The sequence below is a fragment of the Orcinus orca genome, chromosome 11 (assembly GCF_937001465.1).
Source record: "Orcinus orca chromosome 11, mOrcOrc1.1, whole genome shotgun sequence".
Taxonomy (NCBI): Eukaryota; Metazoa; Chordata; class Mammalia; order Artiodactyla; family Delphinidae; genus Orcinus; species Orcinus orca.
The window spans coordinates 40,604,887-40,621,859 of record NC_064569.1 but is presented as its reverse complement, the minus strand read 5'-3'; the positions used below and the strand labels follow the sequence as shown (position 1 = coordinate 40,621,859).

Sequence of the window (16,973 nt, the reverse complement as noted above, 5' to 3'; positions counted from 1 at the left end):
CAACGAAAGCCCAATGCAGCCCAAAATAAATAAATAAATAATTTTTTTTTTAAAAAAGCAAAATTGAAGAGAAATTCCAACAATTGAGAGGCAACTATGGTATAACAGACAAAGATCAAGTTCACTCTTCCACCCAGTAACTGTGCAATCACTGACCCCAGTTTCCTTATTTTAAAAAATATAATGGGACTTCCCTGGTGGTGCAGTGGTTAAGCATCCACCTGCCAATGCAGAGGACATGGGTTCAAGCTCTGGTCTGGGAAGATCCCACATGCCGCGGAGTAACTAAGCCTGTGAGCCACAACTACTGAGCCTGAGCTCTAGAGCTCTCAAGCCACAACTACTGAAGCTGGCGCGCCTAGAGCCCGCATGCTCCGCGACAAGAGAAGCCCCAGCAATGAGAAGCCCACGCGCCACAGTGAAGAGTAGCCCCTGTTCACCACAACTAGAGAAAGCCTGCGTGCAGCAACAAAGACCCAATACAGCCAAACAAAATAATAATAAATAAATAAAACCTTCATTAGGTAAAAAAAGTAAACAAGCAAGTTTTAAAAATATATATGTGTGTGTGTGTGTGTATATATATGTATAATGCCTATTCTACCAAAACTCCTTATAGTTTCTACACACCTTGGACACCTAACTTCATGTGTGTTGGTCACTACTTCCTCTTTCCCTCTTGTTATTTGTACATACTTCTATTTTGTTACCACTGTAATAGTTTATTTAAGTAAGTGTTCTTTGCAACCAGGCAGTGGGCTCAATGAAGAAAAGGTAGAAACTGGGTCTTCCTCTTCTATTTCAGCTATTAATATAAAACAGGCCAAGAGTACACTTTCAACTGTCTATTTGAATGGAACAGTAGAGGCATAGGTGCAAAACAAAACAAACAAAAGAACCCAACTAATGTTTAACTACTGTATTTACCCTTCTGATGTGCTAGAAAATCAGAGTTGATACAATCTTCCTTGTTTTCATGTGCCTGTTTAAAATGGAAGTCTTACATTGGAGTGGTTCTTGGCTTTTTGATTTCAGGGCTGCTAAAAGCTTTTACAATAAACATCAAAACCAATAACAAAATGTCAAACGTAGCAAGGGAGCAAAAGCATCTTTAAAGTAGCACCAAAGATGAATAACCAAAGCAACATCTTCGCTTAGAGATGTTAATTCACAACTACTTCATATCATTAATTAGCTCAGGGAATAAACAACCAATTTTCTTATAGTACCACCAGGTAGCCCCACCAGGACAGGTACCCAGGTATTATTTAAAAACCTCTAGGTATGTAATTCCTTGGCGCTCCAGTGATTGGGTCTCCACGCTTCCACTGCAGGGGGTAGGGGTTCAATCCCTGGTCGGGAAACTGGGATCCTGAAAGCCTCATGACGTGGCAAAAGAAACAAACAATCAAAAACACCTCTAGGTACCGGTTTTTTCTTTTTTTTTTTAAAATATTTATTTATTTATTTATTTGGCTGCACCGGGTATTAGTTGTGGCACATGGGATCTTCTTCGCAGCATGCAGGAACTTTAGTTGCAGCATGCACGAACTTTAGTTGCGGCATGCAAACTCTTAGTTGCAGCATGCATGTGGGATCTAGTTCCCTGACCAGGGATCAAACCTGGGCCCCCTGCATTGGAGAGCGGAGCCTTAGCCACTGGACCACCAGGGAAGTCCCTATGTAGCAATTTTAGAATGCAAGTAAACTTTACATTTGCCCCTATGTAGACATGTAAACAGGGCATGCTTATCAGTTAGAATTCAGAATCCACTCTGGCTAAATTAAACAGAAACGTAATTTATTAAAAGATAGTGTCAGGCTTCCCTGGTGGCACAGTGGTTGAGAATCTGCCTGCTAATGCAGAGGACACGGGTTCGAGCCCTGGTCTGGGAGGATCCCACATGCCGCGGAGCAACTAGGCCCGTGAACCACAACTACTGAGCCTGCACGTCTGGAGCCTGTGCTCTGCAACAAGAGAGGCCGCGATAGTGAGAGGCCCACACACCGCAATGAAGAGTGGCCCCCGCTTGCCACAACTAGAGAAAGACCTCGCACAGAAACGAACACCCAGCACAGCAAAAATAAATTAATTAATTAATAAACTCCTACCCCCAACATCTTTAAAAAAAAAAAAAAAATGTTCCGGAAGTGCCCTGATGAGGAAATCACTAACCCTGCCACCACCAAGCAGTAAATGCCAAAATTCAAATCCATTACAACTTTTATTATTACCAGCACCAATGTCACTTCTCCATTAGGAACTAACTCAACCTTGTATTAACTCCACTTTAAGCTGACCGCCTCTACTGCCACTTCTGTCTATGAAATGGAAGTTATGAATAGAACCCTCATTTCCCTACATTGTATATTTTCAAAAAGAAGACATCTGTAGGTGTGGTCTGACTAGTGGCTCTTAGTAACATGCCTGCATCCATCCAGATACAAGGGAATCTGGGAATTTGCGTTTTGACTAGTACGTTCACTGGAGAGGCCTAATTCATAATATGGGCATTTCTGCAAATGTAGAAAGCTACTGAAGAATTGGGAGGTCCCAAATATGATAAAGAGATTAAGGCTAATATTTAACATACAAGATATATTATGCCACGTATACTTAATTTATAAATAAATACCCAATATTGGGGAATTATGATTAAAAAAACTTAACTTTTACTTACTGACGGGATGTACTATTTCACTAAGCATTAAATAATGACTCAAAATAATTAACTATATGCCTTTCAGCAGCATACTACCCATAAATCTGATGTCTCCCTTGCTAATGGTGCCAAGAATAATCAAAGTGTGAGGTCTATGGCATATAGACAAGCAGTACTCCTGGGCATGTTTATATTTTTCTCCAGACTAGTTAAGAGTATGCACTCTAAAAGCCATTAATGTACAGAAGAAGACATATACAAGAATGTATATTGCAGCCCTGACCCCATTAGTGAAAGACTGAAAATAACCTAAATATCCATCTATAGACAAATGGTTAAATAAAATGTAGTATATTTCATAACATAGAATACTATAAAAGTTTAAAAAAAAAAAGGCCTACATACACTAATGTGGAAAGTGCTCCAAGGTATATTATTCAGTGAAAAAATTCAAGTTGCAAAACAATAAGCATTTTGGTTTTTACTCATATTAACAAACATAAAATCATTGTACAGATAAACATATTGGTATGTAAAAACAGAGAAGGTTTGGAAGGTTACTATTAACAATAGAACTGGGGACTTCCCTGGTGGTGCAGTGGTTAAGAATCCGCCTGTCAATGCAGGGGACACGGGTTTGAGCCCTGGTCCAGGAAGATCCCACATGCCGCGGAGCAACTAAGCCCATGCGCCACAGCTACTGAGCCGGCGCTCTAGAGCCCGTGAGCTACGACTACTGAAGTCCACGCACCGTAGCGCCTGTGTGCCGCAAGTAATGAGCCCACACACCCCCACAACTACTGAAGCCCACACACTCTAGGGCCTGTGTGCCACAACTACTGAGCCTGTGTGCTGCAACTACTGAAGCCCATGCATCTAGAGCCCGTGCTCCACAAGGAGAAGCCACCGCAGTGAGAGGCCCGCACACCACAATGAAGAGTAGCCATTTCTCCGACTGGAGCAAGCCCGCCCACAGCAACAAAGACACAATGCAGGCAAAAAAAAGAAAAGAAAACAATAGAACTGCAAACTAGTAAGAGATCTAACAAACAGGGAAAAGGTACAAAAACAAGCAGGAATAATTAATTGCAAAATGTCAATTTTAGGGAATTTCCTGGTGTCCAGTGGTTAGGACTCCACACTTCTACTGCAGGAGGCACGGGTTCAATCCTGGTCATGGAACTAAGATCCCGCATGCTGCGCAGCATGGCCCCCCACCCCCCAGCCAAAAAAAGTCAATTTTACCGGGACTTCCCTCGTGGTCCAGTGGTTAAGAATCCGCCTTCCAATGCAGGGGACACTGGTTTGATCCCTGGTCGGGGAACTAAGATCCCACGTGCTGCAGGACAACTAAGCCCACGTACCACAACTAGAGAGCCCACACACCGCAACTACTGAGCCCGCGTGCCACAATTGGAGAGAAGCCTGTGCGTTGCAACTAAGACCCAATGCAGCCAAAAATAACAATAAATTAAAAAAATTTTTTTAAATGTCTATTTTACCTATTGAACTACTTAGTGCCATTTTGACAAGTATAAAAAGAAACAACTCACTGCTGTAATTCATATAACTTTGCTAAGAGTTGGCAATGTTTATCAAAAGCCTTAAAATTATATATTCTTTGGTCCAGAAATTCTACTTGTCAGATTTGCTCAAAAGAAAGATATACAAAAATATAAATACAAAGATGTTCATCACAATTTTATAATAGTGAAAAGTTAGAAACTTTCAACTGCTATGGTCTGAACATCTGTGTAACTCCCAACTTCATATATTGAAATCCTAATGCCCAATGTCATAGTACTGGGAGGTGGGGCCTCTGGGAGTTGCTTAAGTCATGAAAATGAATGAGATTAGTGCTCTTCTAAAAGAGAGTCCACAGACCTCCCTAGTCCCTTCCACCACTGAGGATACAGTGAAAAGGCACTATCTATGAACCAGAAAACCCTCACGAAATACCAAATCTGTTGGCACCATGATCCTGGACTTCCCAGAAATAAATTTCTGTTGTTCATAAGCTACCTAATCTGTGATATTGTTATAGCAGCCCGAATAGAACAAGACACCAACAAGAGAGTGAGGATTTGTTCAGTAACTGTAGTCCAGCCACATACAGAATATCCTAGAGCCTTAAAACCAGATTGTATATAAAACTGATGAGACCTGAATAAGTTCTGTGGACTGTATCAACGTAAATTTGCTTGTCTTTACATCATACTATGGTTAAGCAAGGTGTTACTACTGGAGGGACCTGGGCAAAAAGTACACGGTACCACCCTGTACATTCTGGAGACAACTTCTTGTGAATCTATAATTATTTCAAAATAAAGTTTTTAAAAATGGAGAAAAAAATATAGAAGACATGGAAAATGTTCACATTTTGAAGACACTTGGAAAAACAGTAAAGCAAGTTGCTATCTTATGGAAATGATTCAAGTGTGTGAAATAATGCACAAGCACAGAAAAAAGTGGAGAGGGAATTCCCTGGTGGTCCAGCAGTTAGGACTTCATGCTTCCACTGAGGGGGCATAGGTTTGATCCCTGGTCTGGGAACTAAGATCTGCTTGCCGCATGGCACAGCAAATAAATAAACAAACAAATAAATAAATAAGGTCATAACACCTTTGTAAAGCAATATGTCAATACTGATGTGAAAAACTTTTAAAACATTCACTATTTGAGCTACCACAGAGAATATTAGCCTAACAGCTTTATACATAAGAATGTCCTTTATAGAATTACTCAATATAAAGAAAATTTGGAAACTGAAAATGTCCATCAAAAAAACTTTTATGTGGGGACTTCCTGGTAGTCCAGTGGGTAAGACTCCGAGCTCCCAATGCAGAGGGCCTGGGTTTGATCCCTGGTCAGGGAACTAGGTCCCGCACACATACCACAACTAAAGATCCTGAGTGCTGCAACAAAGACCCGGCGCAGCCAAAATAAATAAATTTTTTAATTGAAAAAAAAATTAAAACGTTGATGTTTTCATATAACAAATAATCTTTAAAATGACACAATAATGAATCTGACAAGTCAGTTTAACGAGAACAAAGACTTAATTTTTCATTTAAATTCTAGATAACCATGTTTGACTCATCTTTTGACTAAGTTTAATAAAGAAGCCCATAAAAATCCTTATCTCATTAAAAAAAAATCCTTATCTCTCCCACAGAACTAGAAGTAAGCCCTTGAGGCTACAGTTATATAAAACATCTATTAAAGGATGTAAATTATCCAAGTGCATGCTGAAACTATCTGCCAACATACACATATGCAGTATGTAAGCACAAAGATACTCTCAAATCACCACAAAAAAATTCAAATTGTCAGTCCATAAAACTAACAGATCAATACCTCTATCTCTAAGCAATATATGCCATTATCGAATAAGCCAAAAGCAGTCCTTATGATTGACCCATTTTATGCCAGTTCCTATCTGGGGAAAGATACAAATGAAAGGAAAAAACAGAAACATAAATTTCTTGGCAAAATGATATCTTCTGGTCATAAAAGAGCAGTTTTAAGGTAACAGAACCAAGAGTTAGGAAAAAGTCACCATAAATATGGCAAAACCATCTCTTTGGTCATATATAACTGTTTGTTTTACTTACCTATTTACTATCAGAAACAGAAATCCCATGCCACTTAACCCTACAAATGCTGAAAAACAGAAATAAAGTATAGAAATTGATTAAACTTATTTGCCTCATGGCAGATCAATCATCCAGGTTTAATTTTTACATCTCCAATACTGAGAGGACAACACCACAAGTACTTTAAAAAAAAAGTGGGGTGGAATTCCCTGGCGGTCCAGCGGTTATGACTCCGCAATTCCACTGCAAGGGGCACAGGTTCAATCCCTGATCAGGGAACTAAGATCCCACAAGCTGCAAGGCACAGCCGCCCCCCACCCCCCCAAAAAAATAAACACCTGTCATTTCATCCAGCATGAAACTTCAGAGTCCTACCAGAATATGCTTAGGGGCATTTTATAGAAAGTAAAAATGAAAAATGGGAATTTTTCACCCATTCTGACAAAGGATAACTAACATTTATGGAACACTTAATTCATCTTCATAACAACTACATTTAAATTCTATCATCTACATTTTGTAGATAAGGAAAACCTTACATTACCTAAAGGTAATCTGCCCAAGGCTGCACAGCTAATAAAGACAGAGCCAGAATTTGAACCTAGGCACTCTGCAGAGTCTGCCACTATACTACAGTTGCCTCAGAGAAAACTTTAAGACAACAAGTTACATACTATTTAAGGAATATTACAAATCTCCTCACCAAGTCTGTAAAACAGTCCCTGGCCCCAGTTCCACCTACAGTGTCTAACAATACAGAAGAAATGGATATAGAAAATAGACACCAGATAAGAACTAGAGTACCTAGGGCAGAAGTCAATTCAGCTCTGCAATGATTTCTATCTTAGGGCCATGGTACAGCTAATTTTCAGCTATTAAAAAAAAATTTTTTAAAAAAGGTAAGATCCATGGTAATTTATGCAATAAAATTTACCCCCTATTACAAAGCACTTACCCTAACTTGAATTATTTTGTCTGCAAGCTCCACAGTGGCAGTGACCTTGTCTATGGTTTACTCTTCTCTAGCACCTTGAACAGTAACTAGCACACAGGAGACCAATAATAAAATTTATATGCTATATGAGAGTTTCTTAAACTTTACTGTGCATAAGAATCATCTAGGGATCTTGATAAAATGCAGATTCTGATTCAGCAGTTCAGGGATAGGGCTAGAGAGTTTGTATTCTAACAAGCCCTGGGTAAAGAAGTTACTGAGGCTCACACTTTGAATAGCAAGGTAAATGGACCAATCTAAGTCATTTGCCAAATTGTCAAAAATCAGGATTCACTTACTCCACACCTGGAAGGAAATCTTCAGTTTATTCATCAATAAAACTACTACTGCTGATCCTCTAATATCAGAGGGAAAGACAAGTTCCCCAAATTCCCACTTCCTCAGTCAGATGACAGATGATGAGTGCTTAAAACTCTGGGGGAGGGCTTCCCTGGTGGCACAGTAGTTAAGAATCCACCTACCAATACAGGGGACACGGGTTCGAGTCCTGGTCCCGGAAGATACCACATGCTGTGGAGCAACTAAGCCCGTGCACCACAACTACTGAAGCCTGTGCGCCTAGAGCCCGTGCTCCGCAAGGAGAAGCCACCGCAATGAGAAGCCTGCGCACCGCAATGAAGAGAAGCCCCCACTCGCTGCAACTAGAGAAAGCCCGAACGCGACGAAGACCCAACGCGGTCAAAAAAAAAAAAACAACCAACCACCTTTGGGGGAATCATGGATTGATCTGAAGATATAATCAAAATTAGACTTCTTCCTAAAAAGTTCTTCATATGAGATTCATAATCACCTTACTGTTAAAGACTAAGAACCCAATTAATAGATATTTAGCATTTAAATAGTCCTCAAAATACCAAGTCATTTTACTTCAAATTGGTCATCTGATAAAGCCAATAGCTAACTATACAAATGAACTCAAAAAACCTCAAACCTCAAATATCAGTACTAAATATCAAAATAATCCTTTTCAAAAAAGGGCACCTTTTAATTCCTAGTGTGTATAGCCAAGTCAGCAAACCGTTTGTTACGAAAACTGAAATGAGATATTTCATAAGTATATGTGAAAGCAGCAACTCACTTATGTTTATTATGTACCAGACACTAGGTGCTTTACATTGACTGTCAATCCTCTTAACAACCCTTTGAGATAGATAATAATTATAATATCTCATATATTAGTATTATCCTCAATTTACAGATAAGGAAACTGAGAAACACAAGTTAAACAACTTGCCCAAGGTCATACAACTAGAAAATTGCCTAACCTGAGCAGGCAGCCTGGCCCCAGAGTCCATGTTCTTAACCATTCTTTTATGCAACCTTTCATATAAATGTATCTTATTACTCAATCACTGCCCTCCTATTTTTTTCCTTCCTCCAACTCAAAACGATAGAATAACCCTATTTCCCTTGGCTTGCTCAACTGCAAATTTTTGTAAATCCTATAAATTTACATTTCCCATAGCCAATTCAACAACAAATACTTTAGTACCAATTTAGTACACTATCTTCCCTTGTTAATGATATGGAAAAACAACAACCAGCCAAAAAGCACACAGTAAATCTCTGATCTCCTCTGAAAAATTATCATACAAACCAGGACATTTTTGAGAATAAAATGGGGTGCGACATCTGTTCCAGAAAACAGGTGTACACTATGACTGTCCAGGACAAAATGGGAGGTATGGTCACTCTACCCATTTTGTAGTTTGCACTACCTAGTGGTATGAAATACTGGCCAACTATGTACTATACAAACCCTGGATTACTCCTGACTTTTCTGCCCTGACAGAGAAAATGCTTTTCTCTTCCCTCAATAATATATAAATCAAACAAAACTTAATTCCTCATCCTTGGCTCTATGCCTATGTTCATACCATACTCCTAGTAATATTCATCTAAAGTACTCCTCTGTCTTTAATTTAGAGCCAGTCGTTTATAAATACAGAGATATTTTCTGAACTAAAGATTGGTTCAAATGTCCAGACAAGGCAACAGACGAGAGGAAACATGAGTATGTGATATTCAAGTTTCTTTTCCTTACATTTACTTACACTTATACATTAGAAAAAATATTTTTTTCCACAAGAGCAAATATAAAGTGCCGATTTGCACTCTATCATTTGTATTTCTTTAAATCTTGCATATAAATGAGTCTAAATTTTAACAGTCCGCAAGCTTCATTCTCATTTAAAAAGTTTTATTTGCCCAATTGATAATATGCTCAAACTATAAAAAATTTAAAGTAAGGTAATTAACCTGTTTGGCTTACAGCAAATCAATAACAATGCTGGGATTCAAACTCAAAGTTATACGTCTCTTAAATCAGTGCTATCTCACAGTAGCTTTTGCAATTAATAGTGCTACTATCATGTAGTTTTAATAAATTTCCCAGAAATACTTGCTGTGATGATCACATGATAGTGTCTGTCAAGCCTTTACCTAGACTGTATTACAAACAAGGCTTAATACATAAGCACCATGAACACAGGGCTTCCTTCCCTGGTGGTGCAGTGGTTGAGAATCTGCCTGCCAATGCAGGGGACACAGGTTCAATCCCTAGCCCGGGAAGATCCCACATGCCGCGGAGCAACTAAGCCCGTGCGTCGCAACTACCGAGCCTGTGCTCCAGAGCCCATGAGCCACAACTACTGAAGCCCACGCACCTAGAGCCTGTGCTCCACAACTAGAGAAGCCACCGCAATGAGAAGCCTGCGCACTGCAACGAAGAGTAGCCCTGGCTGGCCGCCACTAGAGAAAGCCCGCGTGCAGCAACAAAGACCCAACACAGCCAAACAAAACAAAAAAGAAAACAAAAAAACCCACCATGAACACAACCTAAACTGTCAGAAGAATCATTCTCAAATTACAGATAAGAAGTTGAGGATCAAAAAAAGTTGTCACTTGCCTCGGGTCATAGCTAACATTTGAACCCAGGATTCCAAAACCCTTACAGAAAACATAGCGCAAAACACAAAAGTTTACAATGTTTTCAAGACTGGAAACCTCCCTCAAGAATTGAACTTTAAAGAAAACACAACTTAAGTAAAACACAGACTATAGGAACAATAAATTAAAATCCTACAAGCACTATCAGAGCTAAAGAGTCACTTTCCATTTTCACTTAAGGATATTCGAAGTGGAAGTTTAAAAAATTTTTTTAAGACTTCACAATGATAGCTGCATTCGTTTCCTAACTTCCTCTACTTTCCACTCCTCTGCAATACAGACATGGACCCCATCTCTACCTACAGGGCCTAAATCTTTTTTTAAGCTCTTAGGGAGAGACCAAAATTACAGATTTCAAATGTTCATGTCTAGTACTAAAGATCACTTCCATTAGCTGACAAGTAATATGGAGCTGACAGACAGCCTGAATTGATAGAAAATAGTTGAATATCAATATTTCTAGTTACTGGTTTTTCACATACTGTAATTTGAAGCACCATGAGGTACTTTTACATCTTTATATTCACTTCTGAGCATTTTATTCCACTTTTCACACTTTGAAAATAATTTCTACTTCATTTTCAGCCCATTATATTTGAAAATATTTCTTTGAAAATGTTTATCCATTTTAAAACTCTGTATCCAGCTCCAATAAATATTCCAAAATCAAATTGTTCAAAAATCACTCAGCTATTCACTTATTTATAATTCTTCTTGGCAATAATTTCACAATTCGTTAAGGCACTTTCTTCTTTTCAGTCATTTTTGAAAAGTCATTTCAACTAAGTCATATCTAATAACTTTTTATAAATATGTGATTATTTAAGCTAATGGGAAAAAACTGAGTACTATACTTGAGGTAAAAGGCACAATACTTCCCATGATTACTGAAATATAAAATCAATGAAAAATTATCTAGGCAAATATCTCACTTACTTCAGATTCTAAAGCTAACCTAAAATTTAAAACGTTATCACCTAAAAAAGCAGAAAACTTTAGGGACTTCCCTGGTGGTCCAGCGGATAAGACTCCGCGCTCCCAATGCAGGGGACACGGGTTTGATCCCTGGTCAGGGAACTAAGATCCCACATCCCACATGCCACACGGTGCGGGCAAAAAAAAAAAAAAAGCAGAAAACTTTAGAAGTCAGATAAATTACTTTTAAAATTGTATAAGATCTGGGGGAAGAGGGATTTACTGTTTAATGTGTACAGAGCTTCAGTTTTGCAAGATGAAGCTTCTGGAGATGGATGGTGGCAATGGTTGCACAACAATGTAAATGTACTTAATACCACTGAACTGTACATTAAAAATGGTTAAGATGATACATTTTGTTATGTGTATTTTACCATAATTTTTAAAAATTATGTTAGAGTATGCATCCTAGGGTGCATAAAAGTCACTGCTACCTAAATAAGTAGTTATAAGTATTCATTTTTAGGGAAAAACTCAAATAGAGACAGAAATCCAATTAAAACATTGCCAAACAACTAGAGCAGACATAATTGGCTGGAAATACTGGAGGGAGAAAATGATCTGAAAAATGAATAAAATACTGGCAAACCATAAAAACACGAAAAGATTGCAAACTGCCTCCTTGGCGCTCAAAAACTTAAATAACTCTCTAGCAGCCAGAAGAACACAGCAAATTGCTGTTTCAAACTTTCAGAATTTTTTGTAACCGAATTTATGTTGGAACATGTTTGACAATTTGGTATATTATCCAAACGTTTTTACCTCTTCCCAGAGAGACAGACACGGTATGTGTCTCCTTCAGAACAGAGGTGAGATAAAGACAATAAAACTACTGAAGTCAGTATAGCCCTTTGTCTGCAAGACCAAGTTTTTAAAAAGTTACATCTAAGTATTACCTAAAATAGGATTCCTAGTCTGCCTATAGATTTCTATTGCAGTACACTGCAATTTAGAGTTCTAATTCCACCTTCAATATTCACTAGCTGTACGATCTTGGGCAAGTTTCTTAAATTTTCTGTGCCTTAGTTTCTTTATCTCTAAAATGGCGATAATAATGCTACTTACCTCATAGATAGGTTTGAGTTGATGTATATAAATGTATACATGCAAAAAGACTTAACAGGCCTGACATATCAATAGTGAGCACAATTCATGAGAACACAACTATTATTATATTATTATCATTACTATTATCTATCCCACTGATTCCAGTTATAAACTAGTTAAGCTGGGGTCTCTCCAGAAAAATGCACACAAATAAAAGATTTTGAACACAGCTGCAGAGGACTCATCAATCCCAGATTAGAGAAGTCTTACCAAAGCAACTTAGTTGGTAGTAAAGTAGTTATTAACCTCCCTCATGCCATGGACCTCTTCAGTAGTCCAATTAACCTATGAATCTCTTCTCAGAATGTTTTTAAGTATATGAAATACACAGGACTACAACAAATCAATTATAGTATAGTTATGAAAGTATTTTAAAATTTCTAATTTAGTAATAAATGTTTCTTTACAAGTGCATTAAACAAGACTTTTTTTTACATATAATAAGGAGCAATGCACGTAAACATTTCAAGATATCTGCAAAAACTGTAATATGATATGAAAACACTTCTCTTGTTGCATCCATTGAAATGTCAAGAATTTTTAATTCTCTTCAATTCTAGATTTCAATTAGAAGCTAGTGAAAATAAACAGGCAAATTTTTTTTTCCTCAACCAAGTTCACGGACTTCCTCAATTCCATCTAGGGACCCAGATTAAGAACCCCTGGCTTATTGGAAAGTAAGTGCAAAAATAAGTTTTGGAGTCTGTGACTTATGTTCTAGAAGCCAGACTTCAGACTTTAGTCCCCACATTATTTACACCTGAATGACCTTAGACATCAAACTTCTGAACTTTGGTTCCCTCATTTAGAATAATTCCTACATCATGAGGTTACAAGGATTGAATATTAGTTAACAAAATGCCGAAAGACCAGTATGTTATATTTTATTGATTTTAATACCATATAATTAGACCCAAATATTTAATGCCATTGTTAATTTTCAGTAAAACTCATTATATGTGAAAAATTAAAAACCACATACTGATTTACAAAGAAAATGAAAATATTAACTATATGTAACATTTTAGTGAGAGCTATGATTTGGCTTCAGAATGACCTGTATCTAAATCCCAGTTCCACTACTTTAGTCTTACTAAGTTAAACTCTCCACCTCAGTTTTCTCATCTATAGAACACTGAAAGGTTGTTTTAGAAACGAGAGGATCTAGCTTAAACGGTCAATAAATGGAGTTATTATTAAAGTTCACATTTTAACAAAGCCAAAGCAATCAATTTGGACCTCAAAAGTTTATTCTGGAATTCATGTTTATACAACTACAACTTCACAGTCCTTTGCCCGGCAAAACACATACACACTTAAAACCTGCAGCATTTGCTTGGCATAACACTCCTAACACGAACTGGCACTGCTTGAAATCAGATATGATTTCTTATTCTGCCTAAGGAAAACAACGAGGATAAAAAACGATCAATAGAATGGATTCAATAATTTTAAATCTCTTCATGATTTACTTGGAATCTTTACTACCAAGGTTGGAATACTCTATAAGGTAGCTGTCTCTTTAAAACCCAATATAAAGATATCAAATTTATCAGCTACATATTGTCGGTTAGATTAAAAAAAAAAGGCAGAAGCATGTGTCTACTTTATGCCGGAATACTATAGATTAAGATTCCCCCCTCCCCAAGTCCGTCTGAAAAAAACCCGCCATAGACTGGCTCCCGATCCATTATACAACCTGTAAATTCCTTCCCTCATTGAAAAGATTCTTTTTGTGGGCATAGTTAACAAGTGCCAAGCTGCGAAGTTGCAGCTTTGCTGGTTTGACGTTTTCACAATGCAAGAACAATATGATCTGGAATCTACTCAAAGCATTAGCCAGGCAGTCAGCTGATGCTCACTGCACACAAGAGAAAGACAGAAATAAGAGAAACTGAACCTCGTAAAACCACTACGTTTTAAAGCTAAAATAGGCCAACAGCAGATGTTCCAGTTAAAGTAATATAAGTATTTCTATTGTTAAAATAACAATTAAAAAAATCCCAAACAACCGGCTTTCCCCGAACTAGGTTTCGCTCGTTCTTGAAATTTTCCTTGTAAAGGGCTCTTATCCGTTCATAAAATCAGCTCCTCACCACAGAGCGGCTGCCTGAGTTAACTTTATATAGCCAAACCCTATTGGCTTCTCCTCCGTTCACAGTAACTCGCTTGCCACCCACAGAACGTTCCAGAGATCTAGGGACGGGGACCAAACAAAATTTGGTGGGGGTTGCTAAACAGAAGCTTTCAACTTTCTTTCCCAAACACTTCTACCTAATTTCACCTTCCTGCCTCCGCAGCCCCACATGTTGCTCGCCTGCTCCCAGAGGGCCGCGCGAGGCCTCGGTTCACCCCGGAACGCGCCCACCTGATTACCCTTTTCTCCGCAGACTCCGCCCTCCCCGCCCCCCCTCCCCCCCCCCTCGCTCGCCTCCTCTAGAAGGTCCATATGGGACGCTTTCCCCTTCCTCCGATCCTCACGCCGCACCAGAGAAGCCTCGATACTCCACCTTCGGTTCTCCCCCGCCACGGCGCTCGCCTCTCACAGCCTCCTAAAGTGCTGCGAGCGCGCAAATCGGAGCCGCGGGCCTGCACGGCCCAGGTGCTGTGTCAGCCTATCTGCCGGTTCCGCGCCGTGTACGGCCTGGAAAGTCACATGGCGCTGGAACCGGCCGGCGCCTTCACACTCCTGCTCTCCTCAGAGCAGGACGAGAATCCCAAGTCCACTCACCTCCACGAAGAGCAACATGACTTTCTCCGCTCGGGCCAATCGTTCTCGCCGACGCGACTCCAACTGGCTTACAGGCCGGAGCCCCAATAGCTAGGATAAGGACACTCGCCTGGCCCCTCCACCCGGCAGCGGACCCGGCTCCTCCCCCGCCGTCAGCCGCTGCGGCCTGACCCGCCCAGTCCCACCTCCCTTGAAACAGCAACTGTTTCCGGCTCTAGAGAACAATTGCTTCCGGGAGAAGAGAAAATCCTCGGCGCGCTCAACTTTTGCGCTACCTTTTCCAGCCGCAGTATGGACTGTACTATCATGTGGCCGGGGGGAGGGGGGGCGGGGGAAGCGATCAGAGGAAGGCACCATTCTGTGCCACGGGAGTATGTAAAAATTTTACAGGCGCATTTTATCCCTGGCGAAACGGTTAGTTACCATGGCCATAATAACTCCGCAGTTCTCGTGGCCCAAGACCTAGATCTGATAAAAAGCCGAGCTTGTGCAAAATGTACTGAAAAACAACCACCCCTGCCGAAAAGGCGGCGGCTCTCAGGGAAAAAGTAGAGAAGGGAAAAAAGCAGCAGTAATAGTAAATACATTAACAGCAACTGCTGTACATTAAAGGCCTACTACATGCCTGGCACTATTCTAAGTATTTTACGTGAATTAATCTAAACAATCCAACGCAATAATACTATTATCCCTATTTTACAGTTGAAGGAGCTCTCTAGAACACACTTTGCCCCAAGTTCCCTTGAATTAGGTACCCACATCTCTGCTCAATATAATCCTATTTGGTAGTACTTAGCCTGGATAGCCTCTTCATTGATGTTCTGCCATTAATTCAAATGAAATACAACAAAAAAAATTTTAAATTATCTTTATAATTTTCTGTTAGATGATCCAAAATCCTTATTATCTTTAGCAACACTTACTAGGATTTATCCCTCCCTTATCAGTCCCACTTCTATATCCTAGCTCTGACACTCACCGTTTGAAACAGTCATGTCTTGATCTTCTCCAATGGATTTTTTCTATTCTATTATTTCAAAAAATCTTCCTAAATTGAAAGTTTCATTTTTACCAAACTGTTATTATTTGCTTTCAAGACCTTACCATTCTGATCCTATGTAATCTCCCTTAACCTCAAATGAATCCCTTCATTTTTCATTTAGATACCAAATTAATTTCCCCTTCGAATTGCTGATATTTCTGTCCCATACTCTCCTACTCTGATCTGCAGTAAACTCAACATTACCTCATCTCAATTAAACCAGTCTCCTTACTTTTTCCCTGAAATAACAAACTCTGCACTCACCTCCAAAGCCATGGCTCATTGAAAAGCCTATCTGAAATGCCTTCATTTGTCAGTCAATCTTCTCTCTCCATAAGATTCTCCCAAAGACTCTGCTCCTCACAGGTCTCTTCTTCATGTCCCTTGTTAGCACTTGAATATTATATTCTATCTTAAATTTTTTTTTTTTGTTTTTTAGTTTCTTCACAGGTCCCTATCATATATTTTTCACAGTCTAGTATAATGGTAGCCACATAGTAGTATCTCAACAAATGCTTGTCAGATTGAAGAGATTTTAAAATTTGCTTTAAAAAGCCTTCATTTCCAGTTGCTGATGAATTCCATGCTGCATAAAAAAATATGAAGGAGAGAGAGAGCACAATAATACTAAATTAGTTTTGTTGACAAGTATGTAGGCTGCTTTGTGAATGTCCACTAGGGTAAGCAATATAAAGAAATCAAGAGAAATTAACAGTTATTTAAGGATCTCACAATATAGTATTATTATCAACAAAGTAATTTAATAGATTAATTGATTATGTTGAGAAATGCTGGGTAATGATAGATATTTTAATGAAACCTCACATTTATATAAATAAATAATTCTCCTTAAATGTGGCCCTTTCACAGGAATGTACAGTGGAGAAAGGACAGC

General features: G+C 38.9%; 1 protein-coding gene across 7 annotated transcripts in view; it reads right to left on the bottom strand.

Moving 5' to 3' along the window:
- Positions 1–16,552, bottom strand: part of LARP4 (La ribonucleoprotein 4) — a 67,004-nt gene extending 50,452 nt beyond the window's left edge. For 4 of the 7 annotated variants that reach the window (XM_004274332.3, XM_049694099.1, XM_049694100.1 and 1 more), the window contains exon 1: positions 15,037–15,196. In XM_004274332.3, the coding sequence (XP_004274380.2) occupies positions 15,037–15,054 (18 nt within the window). In that variant the 5' untranslated portion in view covers positions 15,055–15,196. Of the gene's footprint in view, positions 1–6,277; positions 6,327–15,036; positions 15,197–16,342 lie in introns of those variants that run through there. The other 3 variants (XM_033436317.2, XM_049694098.1, XM_033436316.2) reach the window with 3 other exon arrangements.
- Between the last annotated feature and the right edge of the window lie 421 nt (positions 16,553–16,973).